Source organism: Aquarana catesbeiana, linkage group LG01, assembly GCF_042186555.1.
Source record: "Aquarana catesbeiana isolate 2022-GZ linkage group LG01, ASM4218655v1, whole genome shotgun sequence".
Classification (NCBI taxonomy): Eukaryota; Metazoa; Chordata; class Amphibia; order Anura; family Ranidae; genus Aquarana; species Aquarana catesbeiana.
In genome coordinates this window covers 496,718,793-496,730,711 of record NC_133324.1, presented here as the reverse complement: position 1 = coordinate 496,730,711, position 11,919 = coordinate 496,718,793, and the positions used below count along the sequence as shown (strand labels likewise).

The 11,919-nt window shown below is 45.0% G+C and overlaps 1 protein-coding gene across 2 annotated transcripts in view; it reads right to left on the bottom strand.

The window, feature by feature from the left end:
- Nucleotides 1–8,274, bottom strand: part of TM6SF2 (transmembrane 6 superfamily member 2) — a 109,736-nt gene extending 101,462 nt beyond the window's left edge. Inside the window, exon 1 of one of the 2 annotated variants that reach the window (XM_073592472.1) lies at nucleotides 8,030–8,274. In XM_073592472.1, the coding sequence (XP_073448573.1) occupies nucleotides 8,030–8,121 (92 nt within the window). In that variant the 5' untranslated portion in view covers nucleotides 8,122–8,274. The remainder of the gene's footprint in view (nucleotides 1–8,029) is intronic. The other variant, XM_073592481.1, reaches the window with a different exon arrangement.
- Nucleotides 8,275–11,919: the final 3,645 nt, after the last annotated feature.

Below are 11,919 nucleotides of genomic sequence, written 5' to 3'. Positions count from 1 at the left end.
ATCCTCAAGAATCATTATGGCGATCTTGACTAAAAAGTGTTTCCTGTCGCATCATGGCAGCATACACTTTGGGTTGTGATTCCGCCCCTCACAACCTGATAGGACCACATAGCTATAAGTTGTAAAGATGGCCCCCGCCCCAGTATTCTCTTATTTTTCCTCACCTGAAGGACTGAAGATGTCAGAAGCACCCCCTTACCGAATTCGCCCCAGCCAGGTTCTAGCCTCTCCTGGGTGGAAGTCCTTGCCTGTACAGCCTCTAAATGAGCTAGATGGAAGGAACCCCACTCTGGTGATCTCAGGGGGTATATGCGGCTTCAGTATAAGCCTTAAACAGGCTTAGTTGTGTGCAGCGGTCTTCATCTGCCTTTCCCACTTTTTGGTGCAGCTTGCTGGGCATTGTGGTACTCCTCTGTCTCTTCCCTGTGCGGTCGGGCGTCTCGGCGCTTCCGCGCATGCGCAGTGAGTGTTTTTAGGGCATCCTGGCAGGTTCCAAGAGAGCGGCTCGGCGCTACTGAGCATGTGCGGGCGGGACGTGACCCCGGCGGCCATAGCGGTGCTTTTAAAAAGCTCAGAATGTCAGTTTCTGATGCCTCCAGCCTTCTTGAGCTTCCTGACACTCCTGTCAACTCTGCTATCAGCTCTGCCTCACCTCTGAGCGCTCCCTCCTTGGGGTAAGTGTTTTTCTCTTCCCTGGTTCCGTGATGTTTTTTGCTTGCATGTTTATACTTGCCTGTATCCCTCCAGGCAACCACAGTATCTTTGCAATGGAGACCGCTGCCCCAGCAGATCACCATCAGCCCAATAGGTAAGGGGGGGGGGGATGTTTATGGTAAGTAGTGAAGATTGAAAAAGAGAGCAGGATCGTACTAATGCTGCCTAATTGGTCAGCCCTACCAGGTCATCAAGATCGTCAAAATCAAGGCGAAGAGAGACCTCACATAGGAGGAGCCGCTCCAGCCATAGGCGAAGTCGCTCAGCCCACAGGGGAAGCCGTAGGAGGAGCCGTTCCTACTCTAGGCATAGACACTCCCATTACAGAAGATCCCCTGCTCGTAGACGTCAGTCTCTTGCTCATCCTTCCCTTCCGGCGGGAAATGCTTGCTGGGTATGCAAGGCCACAGCCCTACCAGACAGATTAGCCTGCCGCAAATGCATGGACGAAGCCACCAGACAGAAAGAACTGGTCACTGTAGAGCCTACCGGAGTCCCGGCTACGCATATCTCAACTCCAGACGTGGAGGTTACAGCCCTGAGCACCTCTCCATCCCATCCCAGTACATTTAGGGAACAAGAATTCCCGTCAGATGAGGAAGAGCTGGAGGCGGCAGCAGGCTTTGATTTTTCGCTCATAGGCCCCTTTGTGAAATCGGTCAAGGAAGCGATTAACTGGGAAGAACCTGAAGAGGTACAGCAGAAACAAAGGAAGTATTTTCCAAATCTCAAGAAAGTGCCTGAAGCCTTTCCATTCATAGAGGAGCTGGATGAGCTTATTAAAGATGAATGGCAGAATCCAGAGAAGAAAGTTAGTCTCTCTAACAGGCTTACCAAGTTGTATCCTCTAAAAGAACCCAGGGTATCTCCCCTGGTTTCCCCTCCAGTGGTGGATGCCTCTTTGATGCGCCTAGCCAGGCATGTGACGCTTCCCATTGAGGACGCAGTGACATTCAGGGATGTCCTGGACAGAAAGTTGGATACAGACCTTAAAAGGGCTTACGGTTTCGCAGGGGGTGCCTGCAGACCAGCAGTGGCACTGGCCGCCGTCGGGAAAGCTATTTCCGGGTGGTCTGCAAACACCGCGAAACTCGTGGCCGAAGGCGCAGATCAAGACCAGATCGTTAAAGCCCTACAGGAACTCAGTCTCGCAGGAGACTTCGTGGCGGAAGCCTCGGTGGATACCATTAGGTCCGCTTCGAGATCTATGTTAGCTACGGTAATGGCCAGGAGGGCGTTGTGGCTTAAACCCTGGTCAGCCGACCCGGCCTCAAAGTCCAACTGGTGCAGGATTCCATATGATGGAGTTAACCTCTTTGGCGCAAAGCTGGATACAGCAATATCCAAAGTGACAGGCGGGAAGTCTGGTCTTATCCCTTCAGACAGAAGACCAAAACAGCAAAGGGCGCCTCCCTTCAAGCACAATCTCCCGGAAAGATACATGGATGCAAAATCCTATAGACCTGGGAAGGAATACAGGAGAACTTGGAAGAACCCTCAGACGTCCTTCCTCAAATTCCAAAAAACCAAGACCCCGGCCTCCAATGAACAGAAACCTTTTTGAAGGTACGCCCGCCCAACCAGCAGTAGTGGGTGCCAGGCTCACAAATTTCAAGTTGGTTTGGGCGGAATTGATAAAAGATCCATGGACAGTATCCACCATCCGGGTCGGGCACAGGTGGTCGTTCAAGAACTGCCCCCCAAGGGGTCACTTCTGCGCAACCAAACTTCCTCCTTTCAGAGAGAAAAGGCTGTCCTTGGTCCAGTATATCCAGGACCTGTTAAGGAAACAAGCAATAGTGGAGGTCGCACCATCTCAAAGAGGTCAAGGTTTCTATTCCCCACTCTTCCTATTAAGGAAAAAGTCAGGGGACTTTCGTCCTGTCCTGGACCTAAAGAAAATCAACCGGTCAATTCGGGTAGAAACATTCAGGATGGAGAGCCTTCAATCAATTCTCCAGGCGATAAATCGGTGAGACTGGATGCTCTCGATCGATCTTCGAGATGCATACTTACATATCCCGATTCACGCAGAGTTCCAGAGATTCCTCCGATTTACGATAAACAGCTGGCACTTCCAATTTCGAAGTCTTCCGTTTGGAATCTCCACCGCACCCAGGACGTTCACGAAAGTCCTATTGCCCGTGATAGCCCACTTGAGAGAGAGGGGATTGAGAGTCCACCATTACCTGGACGACATCCTGCTTCTCTCTGACAACAAGGAGTCTCTCATCCAGCATCGGGAAATGGGAGAAAAGCAGTATCCATCCCACTCAGAGAATAAGCTTTTTAGGGGCCGAGCTGGAAACGAGAGAGAACACGGTGGAGCTTCCAGAGGAGAAGATTCCTCCCCCGATTCAGAAGGTGAAGAAGGCTATCTCGGCCAAGAGGCTACCAGCCAGAACATGCCTCAGTATCCTGGGCACTTTGGCATCCACCATTCCGATGGTTCAGTGGGCGCAATGGAACTCGAGGCCTTTCCAGATTTCCTTCCTGCACCAGTGGAACGGGATTTCAATGTCCCAGTCGATTCACATCCCTCAGGAGGTGAAGCAATCATTGCTGTGGTTGACTCGGCCTCGCAGCTTAAGAAGGTGCAAGCACATTATCACCCCTCACCAGGAGACGGTGACCTCAGATGCCAGTCTGCAGGGGTGGGGAGCTCACCATCAGCACTTTGCGGCTCAAGGCCGTTGGCCATTCAGGGCACAGGACACAGTGTCAAATGTGTTAGAAATGAGAGCAGCACTCCAGGCTCTCCTGTCCTTCAGCTCCCTCTTGAGAGGAAGACATGTTCTTCTGAGAATGGACAACAAGGTTGCGGTTGCCTATGTCAACAGGCAGGGGGGCACCAGAAGCAGGTCCATGATGCAGGAGGTTCGTCCTGTCCTAGAGTGGGCACAACTGAACCTGTTAAGCCTAAGGGCAGTCTATGTTCCGGGAGTCCAGAATGTGCTGGCCGACTCACTGAGCAGGAATTTCACCTCCAACCACGAGTGGTCTCTGAACCCACAGGCCTACACCCTCATATCCCGGACTTGGGGTTCACCAGAGATAGACCTGGCGGCAACCCCAGAGAATGCGAAATGCCGGAGATTCCTATCAAGAATACCATTCCCTTCGGCGGAGGGGACGGATTGTCTCCTGCACCCCTGGAACTTCCAGCTGGGATACATCTTCCCTCCAACTCCTCTCATAGCGAGGTTTCTCCTGAGACTCAAGGAGTCATAGGCACTGGTGGTGGCAGTGATTCCCTTCTAGCCGAGGAGGCCATGGTTTACCACTCTGATGCAGCTGAATATGGCAGATCCCCTGCCTCTTCCGTTGTCGCCAGACCTACTCTCCCAAGGTCATCTTCTTCACCCGAACTCGGAGAAGCTACATTTGATGGCTTGGAGACTGAAAGGGCTAGGTACCTAGAGCAAGGCTGTTCCCAGAGGGTGGCGGATACCCTTCTCCAGGCCAGGAGGCCTACCACGAATAATACAGGTGAGTCTGGGAGAAGTTTACCGCCTTCGCTCAACAGCAAGGTTGGAACCCATCCTTACCATCGGTGTCACAGGTCCTGGAGTTTCTTCAGCTAGGCCTAGAGAAGGGCCTTAGGTCAAGTACCTTAAAGGTCCAGGTTTCGGCCCTGTCCGCCTTGACAGGAGTCAGATGGGCACAAGATCCCCTTGTGATTCAGTTCCAACGGGCCTGTCTAAAGCTGAGGCCGCCTAGAAAACCTTCCTTCCCAGTCTGGGACCTCTCAGTCGTACTGGAAGCTTTATCTAAGGAGCCCTTCTTTCCTAATGACAACATATCCTTATGGGATCTGACGCTGAAAGTCTCATTCCTGATAGCCATAACATCGGCTAAGAGGGTGTCAGAGATGCAAGCCTTAATGGCCAGTGATCCATATCTGATTGTATTGCCAGACAGGTTAGTCTTGAAACCTTCGGACCGGTTCATCCCCAAGGTATCCTCGTCTTTTCACTTCAACCAGGAGATTAACCTTCCGGCCCTCACCCTCTGGACGTCAAGGGTAATGTCCTGGAGTATCTTTCAGCTACCAGATCCATCAGGAAGACCGAAAGTCTCCTAATCATTCCGCATGGATTCAGGAGAGGTCAAGCGGCATCCTCATGCACCATTGCGTCATGGCTGGTGAAGACCATCAAAAAGGCCTACTTACTAAGCAATCATCAAGTACCTGAGGGCTTAAGGGCACACTCCACTAGGGCAGTGGCAACCTCCTGGGCAGCATATTGTCGAGTCTCGGCGGAGACAATTTGCAGAGCGGCCACCTGGTCTTCCAGGAGCACCTTTATGTCCCATTACAAGGTGGATTCCGCCTGCTTATCCACAGTGGGTTTCCGGAAGATCCGTTATCCAGGCCAATTCTTCTGTTCTTTGTTAATAAACATAGTTTGAACTCCCACCCAGTCTTTGCGAGTTACTCCCCAAAGTGTATGCTGCCATGATGCGACAGGAAAACGGAAAATTGTATACTCACCTTTCCGTAATTTTCCTTTCCTGTCGTATCTTCATGGCAGCATACAATCTCCCACCCGTCTGAGGTGATATATACGGAGAATACTGGGGCGGGGGCCGTCTTTACAACTTATAGCTATGTGGTCCTATCAGGTTGTGAGGGGCGGAGTCACAACCCAAAGTGTATGCTGCCATGAAGATACGTCAGGGAAGGAAAATTACGGAAAGGTGAGTATACAATTTTCCGTTTTCCCGATTCTTTCTATGCAAAGAATTCTCTCTGCTCTTCTGAAGCCGCAGCGCTCAAAAAAAAGGAAGAGAAAAACTGGGCAGTCTGCCAAGGATCAAAACATTCTTTATCAGTTGAACTAAGTGTAAACATTGTAACAATTTGTCAATGGAAAAGATTTTGTGTGTAAGGCCTCTTTCACACGGACGATCCGTATGCCCGTTTTTCATCCTTCCGTTTTCGGATGAAAAACGGACATACATTCATCCCTATGGAGCGTCGGATGTCAGCGGTGACATGTCCGCTGACATCCGACCCGCTCCGATCCGAAAAGTGTAACGGAGGAAAAACCTACTTTTCCATCCGTTTTCGGATCGGATCGGGTGACGGCGGACACTACGGTCCGTCATCATCCGATCCCCCCATAGGGGAGAGCGGCGCTCTGACAGGTCCGCCGCTGCACAGCGTGCAGCGATGGACCTGTCATCTTCCTGCTCAGCGGGGATCGGCGGAGCGATCCCCGCTGAGCAAGCGGGTGTTCACGGGGCGGATCATGACTGATCTGCCCTGTGTGAAAGAGCCCTAAGTGAAAAAAGTTTAACCACTTAAACACTAAACCTTTTTCTGACATTTGTTGGTTTCAAGTTAAAATCATTTTTTTTGCTAGAAAATTACTTAGAACCCCCAAACATTGTGTATATGTGTGTATGTGTATATATATATATATATATATATATATATATATATATATATATATATATATATATATATATATATATATATTTATTTTAGTAGACACCCTAGATAATAAAATGGTGGTTGTTGTAATATTTTATATCACACTGTATTTGTGCAGCGGTCTTTCAAATGCAATTTTTTTTGAAAAAATTACTTTAATGAATTAAAAAAAAAAAAAAAATAACCAGTAAAGTTAGCCCATTTTTTGTATAATGTGAAAGATTTTATGTCGCGAGAATCGTGATCTTTTTACTCTAAGCAAAAAAATTATGATTCTCATTTTGGCCAGAATCGTGCAGCTCTAATAGACAGCAATGGAGTAGATCTTACTAGTACTCCTGACAATAGCCCATACTATACTATACGTAGCAATGGAGTAGATCTTACTAGTACTCCTGACAATAGCCCATACTACACTATACGTAGCAATGGAGTAGATCTTACTAGTACTCCTGACAATAGCCCATACTATACTATACGTAGCAACGGAGTAGATCTTACTAGTACTCCTGACAATAGCCCATACTATACTATACGTAGAAATGGAGTAGATCTTACTAGTACCCCTGACAAAAGCCGATACTATACTATACGTAGCAATGGAGTAGATCTTAGTAGTACTCCCAACAGTAGCCCATACTGTACTTTACATAGCAATGCAATAGATCTTACTAGTACTCCTGACAGTAGCCCATACTGTACTATACATAGCAATGGAGTAGATCATACTAGTACTCCTGACAGTAGTCCATACTGTACTATACACAGCAATGGAGTAGATCATACTAGTACTCCTGACAGTAGTCCATACTGTACTATACACAGCAATGGAGTAGATCATACTAGTACTCCTGACAGTAGCCCATACTGTACTATACATAGAAATGGAGTAGATCTTACTTGTACTCCTTACAGTAGCCCATACAGTACTATTTAATTAATCGGAGCAGAGCTTATGAGTACCCCTGACAGTAGTCCACACAGTACTACAGTATATAAATCGATAGCACACATCTTAGTAGTACTCCTGACAGTAGTCCATACTGTACAATACATAGCAATGGAGCTGATCTTACTTGTACTCCTGACATTAGTTCATATAGTACTATACGGTATACAGCAACTGAGCAGATCTTACTAGTACTCCATACAGTAATATATAAATCAATGGAGTAGATATTACTAGTACCACTGACAGTAGTTAATATAGTACTATGTACAGCAACTGAGCACTAGTACTCCATACAGTAATATATAAATCAATGGAGTAGATATTACTAGTACCCCTGACAGTAGTTAATATAGTACTATGTACAGCAACTATCTTACTAGTACTCCATACAGTAATATATAAAGCAATGGAGTAGATCTTACTAGTGCTCCTGACAGTAAATTCATACAATGCTATACATAGCAATGGAGAGAATCATACTAGTACTCCTGACAGTAGTCCAAATAGTACTATATAAATCAGTGCAGTAGATCTTACTTGTACTCCTCACAGTAGTCCATACAGTACTATATAAATCAATAGAGCAGATGTTACAAGTATCCCTGCCAGTAGCCCATACAGTACTATCAGTACATCAAAGGAGCAAATATTACTAGTAGTTCTGACAGTAGTCCATAGAGTACTATATAAACAAATAGAGCAAAATGACTAGTACTCCTGATAGTAGTCCATTCAGTACTATATACATCAATGAAGCAGCTCTTACTAGTGCTCCTGATAGTAGCCCATACAGTACTATGTAAATCAATGGAGTAGATACCAATACTGCTGACAGTAGTGTGCACAGTACTACAAGCCCTAGCTCTCCATAGAGTGTAATAATCCAGGAGGTGAGAGGTGTATGGCCTTGGCAGTGTACTCACTCAGAGGCCGCACTCATGGAGTTCACCACATAGGACACAGGGATAGCAGTGAGGGAGAGGAGAAAGGGCCCAGCTGGCTCCGGGAGACCCATGGCTGATGGCTCACACTGTCTTCCGGCATACAAGTGTACAGGAGCCGGTGTGAGGAGCTGTGTCTGGGGCGGGGTGGGGAGTCCAGCACTGAGCACGTTTTCCTATCTATTCAAAGTTCACTCTCTGTCTTCACTGCTGACTGGAATTGCGACATAGCTGTGTAGTGATAATAGAACTGTTAACCATTGCATGACAAAAGCAAACAGATAGCCCAGAAGTAGAAACACTGGAGTGGGGGGAATTTATCCAAACTGGACTAAATGTGGGCAATAGCAACCAATCAGCTTGTTCAGTTACTTTACTTTGAAATTGAAAGATAAAAGCTGATTGGTTGGCCTGCACAGACTCTCAAATTCTGTCTACTGCATAAACTCCCCTCTATGGGGAGCAGTAACCAAGGGAAATATGTCATGTAAATATCAGCAACAATGCCAGTACCCTAGTGCTATATGTTTTTTGTGTCAACTGTGCTAAAACACTACGCAACCGTTTCTAATAGGGATGAGCCAAACACCCCCCAGTTCGGTTCGTGTCAGAACAGGCAAAAAATTTGTTTGAACACCGTTAAAGTCTATGGGACGTGAACGTGAAAAATCAAAAGTGCTAATTTTAAAGGCTTATATGCAAGTTATTGTCCTAAAAAGTGTTTGGGGACTTGGGTCCTGCCCCAGGGGACATGGATCAATGCAAAAAAAGTTTTTAAAAAGTCAGTTTTTTTGGAAGCAGTGATTTGAATGATGCTTAACCACTTCAGCCCCGGACCATTTGGCTGCCTAAAGACCAGAGCACTTTTTACAATTTGGCACTGCGTCGCTTTAACTGCTAATTGCGCGGTCATACAATGCTGTACCCAAACGAAATTTGCGTCCTTTTCTTCCCACAAATAGAGCTTTCTTTTGATGGTATTTGATCACCTCTTCGGTTTTTATTTTTTGCGCTATAAACGGAAAAAGACCGAAAATTTTGAAAAAAAATGATATTTTCTACTTTTTGTTATAAAAAAAATCCAATAAACTCAATTTTAGTCATACATTTAGACCAAAATGTATTCGGCCACATGTCTTTGGTAAAAAAAATGTCAATAAGTGTATATTTATTGGTTTGCGCAAAAGTTATAGCGTCTACAAACTAGGGTACATTTTCTGGAATTTACACAGCCTTTAATTTATGACTGCCTATCTCATTTCTTGAGGTGCTAAAATGGCAGGGCAGTACAAAACCCCCACAAATGACCCCATTTTGGAAAGTAGACACCCCAAGGAAATTGCTGAGAGGCATGTTGAGCCCATTGAATATTATTTTTTTTTTGTCCCAAGTGATTGAATAATGACAAAAAAAAAAAAAAATTACAAAAAGTTGTCACTAAATGATATATTGCTCACACAGGCCATGGGCATATGTGGAATTGCACCCCAAAATACATTTAGCTGCTTCTCCTGAGTACCACATGTGTGGGACTTTTTAGTAGCCTAGCCGCGTACGGGGCCCCGAAAACCAATCATCGCCTTCAGGATTTCTAAGGGTGTAAATTTTTGATTTCACTCTTCACTGCCTATCACAGGTTCGGAGGCCATGGAATGCCCAGGTGGCACAAACCCCCCCCCCCCAAATGACCCCATTTTGGAAAGTAGACACCCCAAGCTATTTGCTGGGAGGCATGGTGAGTATTTTGCAGCTCTCATTTGTTTTTGAAAATGAAGAAAGACAAGAAAAATTTTTTTTTTCTTTTTTCAATTTTCAAAACTTTATGACAAAAAGTGAGGTCTGCAAAATACTCACTATACCTCTCAGCAAATAGCTTGGAGTGTCTACTTTCCAAAATGGGGTCATTTGGGGGGGTTTTGTGCCACCTGGGCATTCCATGGCCTCCGAAACTGTGATAGGCAGTGAAGAGTGAAATCAAAAATTTACGCCCTTAGAAAGCCTGAAGGCGGTGCTTGGTTTTCGGGGTCCCGTACGAGGCTAGGCTCCAAAAAAGTCTCACACATGTGGTATCTCCGTACTCAGGAGAAGCAACAAAATGTATTTTGGGGTGTAATTTCACATATTCCCATGGCATGTTTGAGCAATATATCATTTAGTGACAACTTTGTGCAAAAAAAAAAAAAATTGTCTCTTTTTTTCCGCAACTTGTGTCACAATATAAAATATTCCATGGACTCGACATGCCTCTCACCAAATAGCTTGGGGTGTCTACTTTCCAAAATGGGGTCATTTGGGGGGAGGTTTGAACTGTCTTGGCATTTTATGCACAACATTTAGAAGCTTATGTCACACATCACCCACTCTTCTAACCACTTGAAGACAAAGCCCTTTCTGACACTTTTTGTTTACATGAAAAAATTTTTTTTTTTTTGCAAGAAAATTACTTTGAACCCCCAAACATTATATATTTTTTTAAAGCAAATGCCTTACAGATTAAAATGGTGGGTGTTTAATTTTTTTTTTTCACACAGTATTTGCGCAGCGATTTTTCAAACGCATTTTTTGGGGAAAAAACACACTTTTTTAAATTTTAATGCACTAAAACACACTGTATTGCCCAAATGTTTGATGTAATAAAAAAGATGATCTTAGGCCGAGTACATGGATACCAAACATGACATGCTTTAAAATTGCGCACAAACGTGCAGTGGCAACAAAATAAATACATTTTTAAAAGCCTTTACAGGTTACCACTTTAGATTTACAGAGGAGGTCTACTGCTAAAATTACTGCCCTCGATCTGACCTTCGCGGTGATACCTCACATGCATGGTGCAATTGCTGTTTACATTTGACGCCAGACCGACACTTGCGTTCGCCTTAGCGCGAGAGCAGGGGGGGGACAGGGGTGCTTTTTTTTTTTTCTTTATTATTTTTTTGCTTTTTTATCTTATTTTTAAACTGTTCCTTTCATTTTTTTTTAAATCATTTTTATTGTTATCTCAGGGAATGTAAATATCCCCTATGATAGCAATAGGTAGCGACAGGTACTCTTTTTTGAAAAAATTGGGGTCTATTAGACCCTAGATTTCTCCTCTGCCCTCAAAGCATTTGACCACACCAAGATCGGTGTGATAAAATGCTTCCCCAATTTCCCAATGGCGCGGTTTACATCCGGCGAAATCTAAGTCATAAAATGCTCGTAGCTTCCGGTTTCTTAGGCCATAGAGATGTTTGGAGCCACTCTGGTCTCTGATCAGCTCTATGGTCAGCTGTCTGAATCACCGGCTGCATTCTCAGGTTCCCTGTTGAGACAGGAGAGCCAGAGAAAAACACGGAAGACGGTGGGGGAGGGGGGCATTGTAAAAGCAGTCTAGAGGCTAATTAGCCGCTAGGATTGCTTTTACATGAAAGCCGACCGCTGGCTGAAAAGAATGATACCAAGATGATACCTAAACCTGCAGGCATCATTCTGGTATAACCACTCAAAGTCGTGAATGGCGTACCTGAAGACAAAAAATGGTTAACAATAAAGCACAGTAAAAGGTAAAGTATAAAAAATTGCATACCTGAAAAGCAAACATGATAAAACATAATAACAATAAAACATTGCAGAATAGAATACAGTAAAAAAGAGCAGAACAATAGAGAGAGAATAGAGAGAGAGAGAACAATAAAACGACAACTATTTTTTTTTATTTTATATTTTTGTTTGTGTTTTTTTTTTTTTTTTACACTTTTTTTTGTAACTAACTTTTATAACTGTAACCAGTTCCAGGTTCGGGTCTCTCAAAATGCGATGGCATTTTGGGAGACCCTGTGAAAGTGTGCCTAGTCTGTGCAATGCTGTACCCTACGCTAATACTCAACTAG